Source organism: Chelmon rostratus, chromosome 4 (assembly GCF_017976325.1).
Source record: "Chelmon rostratus isolate fCheRos1 chromosome 4, fCheRos1.pri, whole genome shotgun sequence".
Taxonomy (NCBI): domain Eukaryota; kingdom Metazoa; phylum Chordata; class Actinopteri; order Chaetodontiformes; family Chaetodontidae; genus Chelmon; species Chelmon rostratus.
This window is the reverse complement of record NC_055661.1, coordinates 10283241-10299696: the sequence shown is the minus strand read 5'-3', so window position 1 is coordinate 10299696 and position 16456 is coordinate 10283241. Positions and strand designations below refer to the sequence as shown.

Genomic DNA, 16456 nt, shown 5'->3' with positions numbered 1-16456 from the left:
ATTCGCTTGTCCACACAGACAGATTAATCTCACCTATTTGATCCTCTGATTGCGGCGATTCCAGCGGAATGAATTGATTCTCCTGTGAAATGCTGTCATTTTAAGTCTTGGTGCATTCAGGCTTTTACCTCCTTGAAGGGCTGTCAGGAGGGAACCAATCACCAACCAGGATTCGCCAAAGCAATCACTCAAACGGATAATAGCCCCTCACCTGCAGCTCATCAGACACACACACAAGCCGCGGCAAAGCAAGAAGCAACCACCACCATAATCCAATCTTCATCACAGTCTAAAGATCCACCCTTTATCAGCCACTTGTTCCACAAAAATGTACCTTATCCTTTACAGGTTGCTTTTAAATCTAACTGTGAATCACTTAAATTCTGTGAAATGAATTAACATTGAACTCTGAATTCTGCCTTCTGCATGAGAACATCTGACAACAAACGAGTACAGGAAGCAAACATGCAGGCACCAGTGGGGCTGCTGCTTTGGTTCAATAACATATCAGTGAACATTTGTCATGCTAATACACCGGAGTTATGGGACAGAATAACTGTCACAACTTGTCTTCTCACAGGTTCACACGCAGCCATTTTGAGTGGACCAATCAGATCATCATAAAAACCTAATTTGAGCAGATATGCTGTTTCTATTTGTTCAAACTCGGCGTGTCAGACACGGGGTCCTCATAAACCTGGAGAGTACTTCACGCTGTCCAAACATCCCATAACAACCCCATTAAATTCAGATAGCTGCTCTCTCACAAGTGCAAAGGAAAATGACCTTGCCACACCAAGACATATGCTTTTAGTGCACTCTCATTCTGTAATGAGGAGAGCTGGCAGGACGATCAAAGGCTTTCCACTGAACCCTGATACTAAATGTTGCTGATGATCTGTCCGAGGGGAGAGCTCAGGCTGACATGTAGATCATACCGAACAACTACAGAGGTCTGGCTGCTTTAATCAGGTCTTAAAGGGAGACTGGAGTGAAAAACTAAACTTGAATGAGAATTGAACTTCCCTGCACGTCTGCCTCTGCACACAGCTAAAGTAAACACAGCAAGGTGCTACAGGAAATGAAGGCAATGGGAAAACAAAGATCATTTTTGATAGCTCTGTGCCATACAGTTGTAGTATGATGGCCTCTTGCTTGGAGACAAGACAGGCCTATGGTGGTGTGGGTAACGACTGCACTGCTTGGTTGCCGATGGGGGGAAAGGAAGTAACAGGGCAGAGGTGAATGTTAAGAGTTTTGAAGGAGCTGGAGCACATGTAACCCATGGGCTCGCTCTTTGTCAGGCCTCCCCCACCCACCAGCTCTCATTATTTTTTCCCATCTTTCCAGTCACCGCTGATAGAGTCTATATGATGAAGATATGAAGATCAGAGTTACAGGGAAACGCCAAAGCAAAGCTTTTCTACCCTGAGCAGAGTGAAATCAATCCTGCCGAAATGGAAATGAGGCACAACGAGAGAATGAACAGCGGGAGCGCCAGAGGTGGGCAACAAAAGGCACAGGGCGAGGGAGGAGAGGGGTCGGGGCTGCTACAAACCCAGAAACATGTTTCAACCTGTTGAAACTGCTTTGTCAGCACACTGGCCTCATTCCAGTCCCCCACCCACACACACACACACACGTCCTCCTTCTCCCTCCTGTCTTCCCCCGGCCCTCAAAATGTTAATAAACCGGCCATTGCAAATCGAATCAAACCTTTCCAAAGAGCACAGAACGATAAAGCTAATCTGTCCATCCCGGGAACAATCCTAACAAGGCTGGTGGAACGTGATTGGCATTTCAGAGCGGGGTCACTGTCTGTTAAAGCCGCCACACACCTCGTCTAAAGACACTCCAGAATGAAACATGAGGGAACTGGATAAATGAGCTTTTCCTCTCGTTTTGCTGGGGGTTTGCCGTGAATTGATTTATATCCTCTGTGTTGTGCTTCACAGAAGTCATTATCACCCCTTTGTGACTGATGCTTATCTTTTTATCATCGCAGTGAAAATTGCAATTTGCTCTCTCTGCAAGGAAGAGGCTTTAATATTGTAGAACGCCACGTACAAAAAAAAAAAAAACAATGGCACGCTTTCAGCCCTTTCTGGCTCGCCACCTCATCTCCCTTTGTGCCAGTCTCCCCTCTCTGCCCGTCCGTGAAAAGACAGGGAGAAAGGCATTCTGATATGCTGGCAGATACGAGCAAACAAAGACACGGGGCAACACACTATCGCCCCTGTGTTGACGCCACAAGGTCCAGAGTCGTCAAAAGTATCTGACCTCCATCTCTGCGAGATTACGCCGCAGAACAAAAAAAAAAAAAAAACAGAGAAGGAGAGAAAAAGCGGATACAGATCAAACGCGTGTTCAAACAAACTGGTCCGGCGTCGGGCTCAGCATACAATAAAGAACAATGTCGCCTAGGCAACACTGGTACCCTCCCATTCACCCTTTGTGGAACATTTCTCATCTCCCCTCATTCTGTTGGTGTGATGAAATGATTCTATGAAATATTAAGCAGTGTGCCATATGATCAGAAAGTTTAAGGTTAGACAATGATAATGATAGACTACAGTCTGAGAGAATGTCTTTGGAGAACAATAGAGCTCGTGAAATACCAATAAATAATGAATACATGTCTGACTTGAATAAAGGGAGATGACAGGTGCAGACATATCACAGTTCCATGTCTCTTTTGCTGTCATCCCTCCCTGTGCTATTACAAAAACACTTTTGGAAAATCTTTGCTCCTATAGCTGTCACCACCTGCTTCACCCCACGTTCCTCCTTTCCTGTTAGTTTTCATATGATTGAAGAGAGATTTCTGTGCAGCACCTGGTTTGTTTTGACACCACAATGCCTGAGAGCAGCGCGGGGATCAGCCAGCCACGAGTGCACTTTGATTTCAAAATCAAAGCATAAAGTAAGAAATGGGCACAACTTCAAACACTACTTGACTTTTTCATCAACTTTGTTTTATGGAAATATTGTATGTTTCCTCTGCAGGAAAAGATAATAAAAGAAGAGCGATGTGAGAAGGTCAGAGTGGAGTGGTTCAGTATATTTTCACCGCATTGATGACACAGGGGTATAAAAAAAGAATTGCATTCTTAAAGTGTGCATTTGTACAAATATGCTCAGTATATAGATATGAAAATGAAAAATATGGTAATAAAATACATATGTGTTTGTTATAGATTTTTTTAATTATAGTTAATATATAGCCTAATATGTTGTCATGAGAAATAAGAAAAAATACAAACACTGTAATGTTCTTTTCATAATTTTTGCCCCTTTGCCACTTCATAACAACCAGCCCTTGTCAAGAAAAATGTTTCAAAGCCTCTAATACACCTAGCCATTTTTTATATTTATTCGCTCTACATCAATTCTTAGTCGGCACATAAACAAAGTGCACTACAGCGCTTTCCATTTGCCTGTCAGGCCCTCAGCAGAGCCTCTACAGAGAACGGTAATGGCCTCACAGCAGCAGTCCTGACTGAGCTGCCATGAGGGCTCTTCACAGAGTCGGCATGAGCACCTGCCTGGTCGTCAGGAGTGTCTGTGCACCAGCCCTTAGCTGTCAGAGGTCTGGAATCAGAAGTCCTGCTGGGTGCGCTGACGTCTGGCCCGCCCAGGATACCCTGATCTGATCCAGGAATAGAGCGTGTGAAGGTTGAAGAGCCATTCGAGTCCATTATTTCTGTTGGTTCTGAGAGTGATTTGACAAGGTCTAGACCTGACAAGGTGCTGCCATGATGTTTGAGTCTTTGTTGTGATGATATCAACTCCTTCTTCTCACAGCCTTTCCAACTATTCTGCACCTCCTCTTCCTCCCTGCTTTGCTCTGAGCTTAGGCACACAGAGTCATTATAATCATCCTCTGTAGAGGACCTGCTCTTTAGGTGGAAGAACTGATAGAAGTGGAAGTCACACTCATACAGAGGCTTATATTTATACACAGGAACATAACTGGATGCCCCTGCAGCGGCGGGGTCCTTGTTGAGAAGACAGCAGTGGAGGCTAGGGGAGACAGGCAGGGGCGGAGGGTGAAGCACGGGGACTAGGGCGGGGGTGGAGAAGGAAAGGTCGCTCTGCAGCTCTCTCTGCCTCAGTTCCCGCTCCAGCATCACATTCTCCAGCTCCTTGTCTGCGAAGGCTCGCCTTTTCCTCATCCGGGCGCTGATGGAGGGACACGCCAAGTGTGTTTGGTCGCGCTGTGTCTGCTTTGACCAGCAGGAGGCGTCGTCCTCCGGCGGCACCACCGGCTTGAGCCCTACACAGGGAGAAAAAGCCACAAGCTGCTGAATGTATTCATACATTTAATTCAGTTACGGATAATGAAGTTGTTCCGACCAATTAATTGTTGTGTTTATATTTGAGCACTTTGTTCTTTATTATTTTAATTATGCAGTTGGTTAGCTGTGTCATTTTTGCTTTACTGAGAGCTCAGAGAAGCTGAGAGGGCTATAAAGAAGACAAAGCCTCCAGCAGGATTTGACTGCAAGCCAGCAGGTTTTAAAACACACTGTGCATTACAGTCATGGCCCTTTGTGTGAAATAGTGAAGCCACACCGATCATGTTTTTTTAATATAATTTAAGTGTGGGTAATGCTGGGTAATGTCATCCAAGGACCCAAACAGGCCTGGAAAGACCCAGGCAGTTCCAATGTGAGCATATGTGAGCTTACATAAAGAGCATGCACTTGTGTGAAGGTTCGTGTGTCCACTTGTGGGAACAATTATCTATTTATTCAGTAATATTATCGGGACTAACATTTCAGGTAAGAGGACAAAACTCTTGTCCCCAACAAGTCAGCCATTAGTCATGGACAGGTTAATATCAAGGTTAACCTTGAGGGAATAAATGTCCTCACAAATGATTTCAATGAAATATTGATCTGATTCATGTTGTCTTTGTGGAAGTGAATTTGACTACACTTCTGCTCCAAAAGAGGCTACTTGTGACTCGTAAATGTTTTTGTGCCAATCTCATCTCACCTTGAGCAAGTAAAAAGAATTCATTCTTGAAAGGTCAGCAAGCAGCGAATCACTTCCTCCTCTAACAAGTGATGAACCAAGCTGATCAATTTGTGATCTTGAATTGAATGTTGATGAACTTGGTGCATTAAAAGCAATTAAACAAAATGTTCAGGTTGACTTTAAGGGTTTTGTCTGATCTACTGGAAAGACAACAGCACTTTCTATTGCAGTCCGGGAGAGAAAACGGACGTTAATGAGAAAGGCGATGTTAATTAAAATATACCCTGCAGGATGCTCTTAGCCAGAATGCTCGGCTCGGCTGCTCTGGTGTAACGCTGATACGCTGTCCTCCTCGACGGTGCTGCACACCTGACCCCCCTCTTACCCTGGGAGAAACATGGAAACAGGAATCAGACATTTGGACATAATCACATTACACTGAGACCATGCCTCAGGGGTAATTAAATGGAATTAATACATTATGTAAGAGGCAAGCAGAGCTCCTTGTGATTCTAAGATTTAGGCTAAAAAGAGAGCTATTTGGCCATTTACCGTGTTGACACTCAACGGCGGGTTGGGAATACAGCTTCTAAATATAAATAGTCATATCACTTTGTAGAGGAGCATTTAAGTGCCTTCCTCTGTTCTATACTTGCTAGTTTAATCATTATATTGATGTTATAATAGAGAGCTTCACATTTTGCCTTCAGTTGTAAATCGAAGCTTCTGCAGACAGAATGTAGACTTCTGTTCCAATAAACGTTATTACTGAAAGCAACTAGACAACAAACCCTCTGAGGGATGTTTCAGGTCTACAAACTGATGTTTTTAATGTTTGTGAATGTTTTGGTTATTAATTCAGTCATAATTAGCGTGTCTGGTGGCTGTTTTGAATTGTGTGTGTGTGTGTGTGTGTGTGTGTGTGTGTGTGGATATTTTGATCTCAAGGACACTTCCTGATTAAATAAAGCTTAACAAACTTACTGGACAGCTCACTCCAATCTTAATAACACCTGGAGCCCAACAACAAACTAACTGATAAAACTTTACTCAGATGTTCAAGATAGTAAAACTGTTCAAATGTATCCTTCCAGCTTTATTTCTAAGCATTTCCATAAAGTGTAAAATAGTTAAAGATTTCTCTTCAGAAGATTCGACAGCTCAAGAAAATAACGTGGTATTCAATCAAAAATAGCCCCAAATTCTGACCTTCATTCCGCGAGCCACTGCACTTTCAATGTTTTTAATTTTTCCTCCATTATTTATTTCCCCTGAACTCACATTTACAACAACTGCCCTTTGTGCGTTGTCTGTTAATGATGGTCTGCCTTTTCATAATGATCTACTGCAGGTCATACCCATCTGTTTCTTCTCTATCATTTTTCCATCACTGACCTGGCCTTGTGCGCCCCTCACCTCCGCAGCTTGCTGCCGCCTCAGTGCGACCTGCGCTGCCATGACCCGCTGCCGCTCCACCACCAGCAGGCAGCAGGCACAGCGACAGTCCCTCCAGCGGCAGAAGCGTTTGTGGCCTTTCAAACACGAAACGACCCCGTGGTTCCGACAGCGAGCGCATTTGGGGCTCCGGGTCATCTTGCGTGGTTTCTGCTGATGGCGCTCCGGAGGCAGGGACACTTTCTCCCCACCGTCCCCGCGGCAGCCGCGCTGCCCAGCGCATCCGTCAGGATTTGTCACGTCAACAACTCCCTCGGATTTTAATACGTCAAGTTTTGCTGTGGTGTCCAGCTGCAGGCCTCCTTCCAGCTGAGAGGACATCTATGACTAAGAGCGCCGGAATCCCACTTTTAATCCGTGATGCGCGATGTTGCTGCTAACGCTGAGCAGACTTTTACGCGCAAGATTAAAAAGGATTTTAACTCAAAATACCAATAATCAAATGTGATTATTGTGGTGACTTATTCACGTAGAATTACTCAAAAATGTAATTCGTTGTATGTTAAAAAAAGTCCTTATTAAAAAGTCAGGAGAGCTGATAAATCACAGCGGTGGTGTTGTTTTACGCACGCATTTGGAACAGAAATACAATTAAGAAATCGAGTTCCAACACTGCTGCACCTGCAACACAACGCGCACAGACTGCAACAGGTTCTCCTCATGGAAATAAATCAGCTTCCATCAGACAGAAACTAAAGCATTAAGAGTGTGATCCCGGGTGCAGAGAGGCTGCGCGCCACAGCTTTACAGCAAATCGGTTCCTATCGAACACCAAGCCGTGAGGAGTGGTGTCCGGCTTCAGCCTGCTGCTGCTGCTGCATGACGGTGTTTTCAGGGTGGAAACTTTGCAGCCTACCGCCAGACGTTTGAAATGTTAAGCCTCTCTCAGCTGCTCTCTGACGCCGTTTCCAAGAACAAGAGGACAGTAGGCCGGGCCGCAATGCCGAGCTCCTGGCGCGGGATCCGTGAGCGAAGATTTGGGGAAGCCGCTCGCAGCAAAAGCGGCTCCCTCTCCCTATAAACTCCTATACCTGCCCTGGCCTGCCCACCTTCGAAGTTGTTCTCATCTTTCAACAGAGATTTGGGATGTTGCCAGACCCACATCTCCAGATTATTCTCAGCAGAAGATCACCACTAAAATGCGGGGAAAGAAATGCGTCAGACGTAGCTGAATTTCAAACAATTTACAAATTCTAGCAAAGGGAATACAGCCACCACTGCTACGGCCTTGATTATCACCATTATTATAAAAACAAACAGAGACAGCTAAAGAGTAGGCTAATTTTAAAACATACAATTAGTTTATGTGCCCGTGAGGTTGCAAATGTGTGAGCCGTGTGTTTTACCAGACTGCTACAATATGGACTAATTACGCACGCGTGGAGAGGAGGCTAGAGGCGAAATGAGAGACAGAGAGAGGGAGGGAGAATTACACTTTCATATTACCTACGAGTTATCTTCACACTCATATTTATTCATACCACTGTTAAATAATTCAACGATTTAATGGCTCTCTTGATGTTTCTAGTGTCGCCGTTTCTGAGCCTGAAACAGAATAATCAAAACCACTGAAATACATAAATATGCCCACTCATTTGTTTAGATAAGTGTTTTTGACATCAGTTTACTAAGAGTGACTTAATGTGACTCTCACCTTTTTAAAAATTAATATGATTGTATGCTGTCAGGTAATTCGTTATGCGATATACAGGGATGGTGGTATTCGTTACTACAGCTATTCTGTTTAATATAAAACACAGGCTAAATTTGCCCTTGGATTGTCATAGAGCAGATTAGGCACAGAGTGGATTGCATTGAATACTGGTGATATGCTGCACTCAACCCCTCAGTAGCATACACTTAATGCTAATGCGGTGCAGTGTAGAAAGAGAGCCGTTTCCTTGACCCATCACCACTGAGATGGTATGAAAAGTGTGCTCCCTACTGGTTCAACTCTGCTATCACACCCAGGGTAGTTCTTCAAATTATGCCCATCACAGGACCGTCTGTTGGTCAAAAACACATCATCTTGCTCTTCTCCACAGGAGGCTTCAAGGCTTTCTATAACTAGACTAGTCATCACTGCAGATCCTGACAGGACTATCTCGAGTGCTTCTCCACTGAAGCACCAAACTATCAGGATTTACACTTCACACTTCAGGCTAACATTGATTAATTCACTATATATATATATATATATATATATATATATATATATATATATATATATATATATTTCTGCACAGTAAATTGGTCTGGCGATAAATTACTTCAAAAAGCCTGAGAATTATTATAATTTATGCAAAGTTTGGATTTGTAATAGTTTAAAAAATATTCCACAAGTTCCATTTCCCTTTCATATTTCTGGCATTCAGATTCTGTTACTGTGAGGCTTTTTTACTGTGAGTTTATCTATAAAAACAATCGATGCCTACATCACCATAAATGTAAAGAACCAGATATACTGTATGTATGAAGATCAGGGTCAGGCCCATCAATATTCATTACATGTTTAAATTTACAACAAGGTTAAAAGAACTGCGAATGCACGAACCAGGTAAAATTTCATATGAATGGCTTTAAAAAAAGGGGGGTTTTCTTCACTGAAGAGAGGTTTTAAATATATTAACAGGCACAGTATTTTTTTTTCACACAGCATCACGTCCAGGGGCGCAGATGGCAAAGGCCTCGTCATTTTTGGTCTTGATCCTAGACTTAGCCATGGCCAGAAGTGCCCTGCCAGGAGATTTCAGGGTGTTGTCAGCTCATAAACAGCTAAAAGACCAGATATCACAGATGTAAGTAGGAGCCTGAGCCAGCTGAGCCCCAAAATATAATCGCCAAAGTGATACAAACAATTCTAAAACTAACACACGAGCAGAACAGAGATGGAAACAGTACATTGTGATGATCTGACACTTTGTCCTTTTAGATAAGCTGGCAGCTGAATTCCATGTAACCTGGAGGTTTGGGTTTGTATTGTTGGTATTGGCGACATGAGAAAAACGTATTAGAGAAGTCAAGAGACATAAAATCCTTCAACTCTTAGTGTCTTTGAATCCATCTAATATTTACAAAGTGGTATAACAGTGTCTGGAATCTGAAAATGTATAATAATGAATATAAATGAAATATATATTTCACCAACCGGATACAATAGTATAACGTCTCTTGTCGTGTCAAATGACATTCTGCAGTATAGCGATAAAGCACTGGTCAGGTAAAAGGAGCAAACTCGCCCACCACCAGGTTCAGCTGCTAGCTGTACCTCCAGTTTTCCGGAGGGGCCAACTAACACTCCAGGGGAATCTGCAGGAGATACTGAGGGTATTTGTGCACATTACTGCCCCAGTGAAACTCCTCCCTGTCAGGTGAAAAGCAGCAGCCATGATGACCCCACGTGTATCAAAGGAGGCAATCAAAGGAAGCCAAGGAAGGCCAGTTCCCCAGGGGGCTACAGTGTCAGGGGAATCGGTAATAACAAAGGGCTTTTACAACAAGACCAGAATTTTCACACCAAATAAATGAATGAAGGGTCTTGCACACAGCCTAGAAATCAGTTTTTGAGTACAAAAACAGTACATTATGATTTGTAGTGACTCATTTAAATGAAAATCTATATTATTTTATGAAGCTCCTGTTCTCGTGTGTCATCTGAATAAGAGGAGGGACAATAGAAGGAGTATAATGTGAATAACAATATGGAGGAAAATGAATAACAATACATGAAAGCTGTGGAGTTCCTCTGGATCCTGCACAAAACACCAAGTAGTAGATGAAGTTCATTGCACTGCTTTTCTGCTGCAAATTTGCAATGGACTTCATGTGAACGTTACTTATTCCAAAAAAGTGCCCCCACTTCGAGGGGGATTACCGTCACAGGTTTTGGACTTCATTTGCAGGGAAAATAAATGTAGATGTAAGATGGAAAAAAGCAGACATTGCATGAATTAAATATCTTCATGTGACTTATGCAAAATATTAAAATTTGGTTATTTCTATTTTAAAAAGTGTGATGTGCAGATTTTTGGTCAACTCTCATCATGAAGACAATGCAGTATTCAATAAAAATGTTCTTCAACATTAAATAAAACTTTTAATAGTTATTTCAGCAATGTTTTCTTTTAAGTCAGTCAATTTAGCATTGATAAGGAGCAAATAAACGTTTAATAACTGGTTCATAACACTATAATGTAGTAGTTAACACATGTAAGTGTTTGTAAGTGTATCATTTGGCACAAGCGTCCACTTGGACTCAAGGACGAACTGGTAACTCAAAAATTCAAACTAATTATGACAATATCTCACATGATAAAATGTTGACGTGATGACATTTTATATCCAAAAGGTCAAAGGTCAACTTCACTGTGACGTCATAACGTTCAGCAAAACCATTTTTCTGGTCATTATTCAACACCATAACTCAGGAACGGAAGGCAGATTGGGACCATATTTCACATTTTCTCAGGTACTGAATTGGTGACACTGATCTTGGGTGTCCCTGCTGATTGTAGAGATCTTGATGTTGATGTTTACAGCAACTTCCATATTTGAAGCGTTGCAGTCCAGCAGAAGCTCACAAGCTGGTTGTGCTGAAAATTTAGCTTCAGGTGATTGTTGTTCCTCTGTGTGATGATGTGATCAGTCCTCTGTGAAAACAGTCTCTAAGTGAAGACAGCAGGTTTCGACCTGGGAATGATTCACTGGAATTACATATGTCAATATAGTGACAACTTCCATTTCACCAAAAAAGACACTTAATACATTTTATTAAATTCCTTCAAGTCTTCACTACGTATGTCTCTGGACAGACATGGATGTAGACCGAAACTTGACTGGTTGGTGGAGGCAGACAAAAACAGTCATTATTTGCATGACTATAAGATGTCAGTTGTCAGGAAAACATAAACACGGGTTGTTTAAGGTGTTTGAGCAAAACCAAAAAATGCTCTCAATTTTCTGTTGAGAACAGTCAACAGGCAGGTGAATGGCTACTGTAGCTTAGTACATAATAGGTGGGACACGCGTGTTGTTCAGTACGTCCATGAACACCAGGTAAGTACCCCCCTTATTAATACCATCAGCACAGCTGCCTGCAGTGGAGTGCATCTCTCAAAGCCCTTTGTCTCTCTGAAAAATTGGCTGTCATCAGCAGTGACATGGTGCTCTGGCATTCCCGTCACACGTCCACCTCTTCTCTGCACTCCGCTCTCAGAGTTGTGCCCATCTACTCCCATTTTCATAGGCGAGATGGAGTGTGACAGACTCGTTGGCTCCCACCAGTCGACCTGCCAGCGTGTCCTCCTCCATCTGCCTCTCCCTCTATGACTGACGCCTTCAATCGACTTGCGAAGGAACCCAAACAAAACACAAAAGGCAACCAAACAAACCTGTAAGTTACACTCAAGGACAAGAGCGCCGCTCCAACTTTATGTAATGTGCTGAAGTTTAGAGAAGGAAAACAGAGGAGCTGGGAGGCAGGGTGCATTTTCAAACAACATCCTGAGCTGAATGTCAATTCACTTCAAAGGCAGAAATAAAAAGACACTGGGCTGTGTTTCACGGTGCCTTTGCACAAAGGCTTTAGCACCTTTATCCACCTACTTCCAAAGAGCAGGAGACACCTTGGCAGTTATCAGCGGAAGGCAGAGGCCATTAAGCTGACAGTTTTTTTTTCAAGAGAGGTTTAACCTGCACCTTTGAGAGCATTTGAGTTGGCAAGCCTGCTAAGACGGAACAAACGCTTGCTTAAATAAATGCACTTTTAACCCCATCATATTAGACACAATCAGGTTCTTTTTGCGAGTCTTTTTAATATGCTGTGCACGGCATTAAAAGTGTTGCTGCAGTCTGAGGATCAGTTCCATGAACCAGAGAGGGGAGTCTCTGCTGATACCTTAAACTCGTAACTTCTCGTCCCAATACGTTTTTTATGCAAATATTAAACTTTGGCAACAGATTAAAAGGATGTAATCTATTTGGCAGGTAGATGAGACCTGTTATCACACCAGACTCACCTTTGGTGAAATTACAGAACCTTTTGAGCACTGAAGAAGCCTTTTCACATATCATTGCTGCTCATTATGTGTTATGTTGCATATTCTTGGTGTTGTTCTTTTCCTTCCTCCTCCTTCTCTCTTTCTCCTCCCTTATTCTTACATTTTCCTTCTTCCTTCCTTCTCCCTTCCTCTTCTCTTTCTTCCTTTCAGTATTATCCTATTATGCTCGTTCTGATGCTACAGCCATCATAATCAGAGGGTGGATACTGTGCTTGTAGTTCCACTGGTCCTGGTCACTTCTGTGGTTGTTGGGGTTTTTATTTTAGGCGTAAAATAACTCAAAGTGAACAAAACTGGAGTGCACTAGAGCACACACACAACCTGTGATGTCTGGGCATCTAAAGGGCAAAGCAGTGCCAAACCAGAGCTGGTGACAGCACACTGAGGAGATGATGCTTTATCTATAAATCTGTACCTGATTTATCTTTTTTATATTTGCGTACATGTGCCGGTGAGAGACATGTGAACAGCCAGATGCAATCAAAGTACTGAGCAGGCTTCACAGTTTTCCATTATGATTAAATCATTTGTGTTATGTTAAAGGAGGCACAGTCAGTGCAGTCATGGTAGTCAAAGAGCAAAGGTTTTGTTTAGGAACTCAGGCAGGCAAACAGAGGACATAGAGGAGAAGGAGAGGATGGGAGGGACCAGATGAAGACTAGACTTTGGGTTTAGAATGAGTCACTTATGAGGAAAGAGCAGAGAAGGGTTTGGGCTGCGTCTGTGTGTCTGGGTGGGTCTGCGGCTGTAGCTGTGGCCATAGTTACAGCTGTGTCTCCACGATGTGATGCTTGATGACCTGAAGAAAATCCTCCAGGAGCCAGAAGTTGCCCCCTTACGGTCCATTTGAGCCGACACTTTGTGCTGTTGGCTTCAACATCTCCTTCTGCTCTTAAATCCATCCCTTATATCCTCCTGTTTTCCTTTTTACTTTTCTTTCGTTCTTTCAATGCAGCAATACATTTTGAATTCAAGAAAATGAAAAAAAAAATTATGTATGGTGGCTAAAATTTTAGCAACCCTTATAACACCAGCCACCAAGTCAACTGCAACAGTGTAAAAAACAAACTAAACACTATAACCAGTCACTTTTTAATGTGATAAACAGATTGGGCTTCATGATCTGAGGGAAATTTTGGGCTATATTGTATAAATAAGAGTGACTTAATATTCAGCTCATCCTCCTGCTATTTCATTTAATTCACTGCGTTTTGTTCAGTCAAAATGAGCTGAAGTGAACAGTGGACTGCATAAACTCACTGGAGGTCAAACTGAAGATGCAAGCGAAATTAATTAAATGTAGCGAGTGTGTCATGATCTCATGAACATAAATCTAGACCAATGAGAAAGTGTAAAAGGATCTGGCCTGGAGGAAACTATTTGGATTGAAACTGTATTTACGATTCACCTGCAGGGCAGAATTCTTCTTTAAGGTGACTTTCCTAACACAAACAAAGCTCCCTCTGGACCGTCAATGATCAGGGGACATCAAACAAACTCACAGACCCAGATCAATGTTCTATTTAACACATCTGGTCTCAGGCCAAATCGATGCAAGACAGCTGATCCCTGACCTACGCGCAGCAGTTTGTTATCTCTTCTGAATGAATTTAACCCCTCTTTGCAGTTATATCTCACCGTGATCCTGAAGTCTGCACAGGGAGCAGCTCGAGCACCGTGAAATGCTTTGTGTCTACGTGTTGGCTATTGATTTAGTCTGTTTCAGGCTCAGGTTAATGAGAGCTTTTAAATAATGCAGACACAGCAGCGCCATGTACACTGAGCATCTCATGCCTACCCCCTTCCAGGGACACCCCTTTCTCACTGTTTTCTCCCTCTTTTATTTTTTCCTCACCACCCTCCCTTTCTCATGAGCATTCCTTTCTTTTCGCATTATCATTTTCTCCTGTAGACAATATCTGAATATCCATACAGGTACCTTGAGGAAGGGTACCCTCGCCACACTCCTTCCAATCTCACCACCTCTGATCCATTGTCTTCCTGGCTGGCATGAGAATCAAAGGCACTCCGTACTCCCAGAGATGAGATACCCGCGCTGCAATAACAGAAGAACGAGAGCCTCCCAATTTAGTCGCTCCCTCTCCCTCCTATATCAGATTGGATCTGTTTCCACAGGTTTATTGGCTCCTTTGTCTTTCAGGTCGTCTTGGGCTATCTCACTGAGGGTGTGGTTTTATGAATAGTAAGCAATATCCCTTCAGACACAAAGCAAAGCACTCTACATTGTGAAATTACTGTAGCGTAATGAGCCTCCAGATGAATAAGCTCTCCGTAAAACAGCATTTCATAAAATACAGTTCTGCACAGCACAAGCACAAATGCAGTTGAGTAAGTTTCGACTAATGAGAAATAACAACAAGTGTTCCAATTATCTTGCTTACCTTGCACTTCTCCTGCAGGGGATGTGCCCACTTTTGAGGCTGGCAAGATAAACATTCCAAACATTCAAGTGTTCAACATATTACTCAAATATATTCATGACAAGGTCTGGAAACTAGAAAGAAATATACTCTGCTTTTGCTTAAAATAGCAGGAGGCAGATCTGAATTCCTCAGTACTTGTTGTAAGTTATTTGTTAGTCGGGAACTCAGTGGATTTTGTTTACGGTGGAGGTGATGAGGTTCCTGGCACATTCAGCAGAGGCCTCTGACAGATGCTTTGCAATGCAAATCACATCATTACGACAAAATGTGAGATTATTCTTGGATGTCTGTTGGCACCAGGGAGCTGTATTAAATGGCTTCTAATGTCATTTCATTATGATGGGATGCACAAACACAAACACAAAAACACAAAACCTAATAAAGATGACGGCTCTGCAGGCTTTAAAAAACTGAAAACACATCGAAAAACATCAAAGTCATTGGCAAACAGATGGCCTTGAAATCCCTCTTTTTTGAAAGTGGCTTCAGATACTTATTACAGAATATTAATTGACATCTGGCTTTAAATTGCCTTTGACAAGTAAGAAAGCAGGTAGTGGGAAGAGAGAGGCTGTGCAGATGAGTGGATGCTAATTGTGAGCCTACTCTTTGCCTTCATGTGTTTGATCAGGATGAGTGCGTTGGAGGCGGGCAAAGGTTGGGTTTCTCTGCGCACGCCGCGCTGCTTTAGCGCCAGCGCTTGCTGCTTCTTTCAGCTTGAAAAGTATAGTATCGTCTCTGCTCTTTGCCGACTGCCTGTGACAGCTGGGGAGAATGTATGGAGAGCTGTAGCTGGGGGTACATTATAGATGTTGTCACGCTCCACTGTTTCTTCCATTAAATCTACTCATGAATCAAATTAGCTTTCTTTCCTCGTCTGTCATTTTTTTTTCAAAGCCCACCGAAGGCGCTAGCCCCGTATTGCGGCCCTGATAAAATGCTACGGAATGAGTAAATGGGGGTTTTATAAATGGAATAAATAACAGTAATATTTGGGGGGAAACACAGCCTAATCAGCATCTACTGTGGCTTCTGGAAACCTCATTAGCATACAGAAATATGCTTTTCCACTTTATTGGGTCCTAATTGTCGATTTCTCTGACTGGATGGCTGCCTCCCTCAGGATAATGATGCCATACCGTCCTCCATATGGGAAGAGACAGTTAGAGATGGAGAGGAGAAGAGCGAGAGAGGGAGGACACCGAAGGAATGAAAGGTATAAGCTGCTCATTTACACCTCCCCCCACCATCTTTCTTTTGACAGTTGAAAAACAAAGTGAATCCTGGCTTTGGTGCATGAGCCGGAGAGGGAGAGAAGAAATTGGATAAATATGGTGTAAGACATAGGGGATTGGCCGTCACAGGTCTTTACTTTGAAGACAACTACAGAGGGGACTCATCCGGAGCAGCTAGAATTCAGACTTCAAAAGAAATAAAGTAATAAATATATGATAGGTGTCAACTGAACCAAAACAACACTGTCTGCACTCCCAGTGCAAAGAGAGCCACTGAGGC

The 16456-nt window shown here is 42.8% G+C and overlaps 1 protein-coding gene across 2 annotated transcripts; it reads right to left on the bottom strand.

Moving 5' to 3' along the window:
* Positions 1-3046: 3046 nt before the first annotated feature.
* dmrt2b (doublesex and mab-3 related transcription factor 2b) lies at positions 3047-7419 on the bottom strand. Of its 2 annotated transcripts, none has more exons than XM_041935502.1 (3): positions 6379-7419; positions 5267-5369; positions 3047-4276 (listed from the first exon to the last, which is right to left on the bottom strand). In XM_041935502.1, exons 1-3 carry the CDS (start codon positions 6757-6759, stop codon positions 3441-3443), a joined length of 1320 nt encoding a protein of 439 aa, XP_041791436.1. In that variant the 5' UTR covers positions 6760-7419; the 3' UTR covers positions 3047-3440. The 2 variants fall into 2 exon arrangements, with proteins under 2 accessions (XP_041791436.1, XP_041791437.1); XM_041935503.1 differs by having other exon boundaries at positions 6400-7419.
* Between the last annotated feature and the right edge of the window lie 9037 nt (positions 7420-16456).

What these genes read in the sequence shown, in the direction of transcription:
- dmrt2b (XM_041935502.1), bottom strand. Translation starts at nt 6,759, where the DNA reads ATGTCCTCTCAGCTGGAAGGAGGCCTGCAGCTGGACACCACAGCAAAA. An exon ending in TGAGGGGCGCACAAGGCCAG is followed by an intron (nt 5,370 to 6,378) that starts GTCAGTGATGGA and finishes TGTTTCTCCCAG; the next exon opens with GGTAAGAGGGGGGTCAGGTG. An exon ending in GGCTAAGAGCATCCTGCAGG is followed by an intron (nt 4,277 to 5,266) that starts GTATATTTTAAT and finishes CTCCCTGTGTAG; the next exon opens with GGCTCAAGCCGGTGGTGCCG.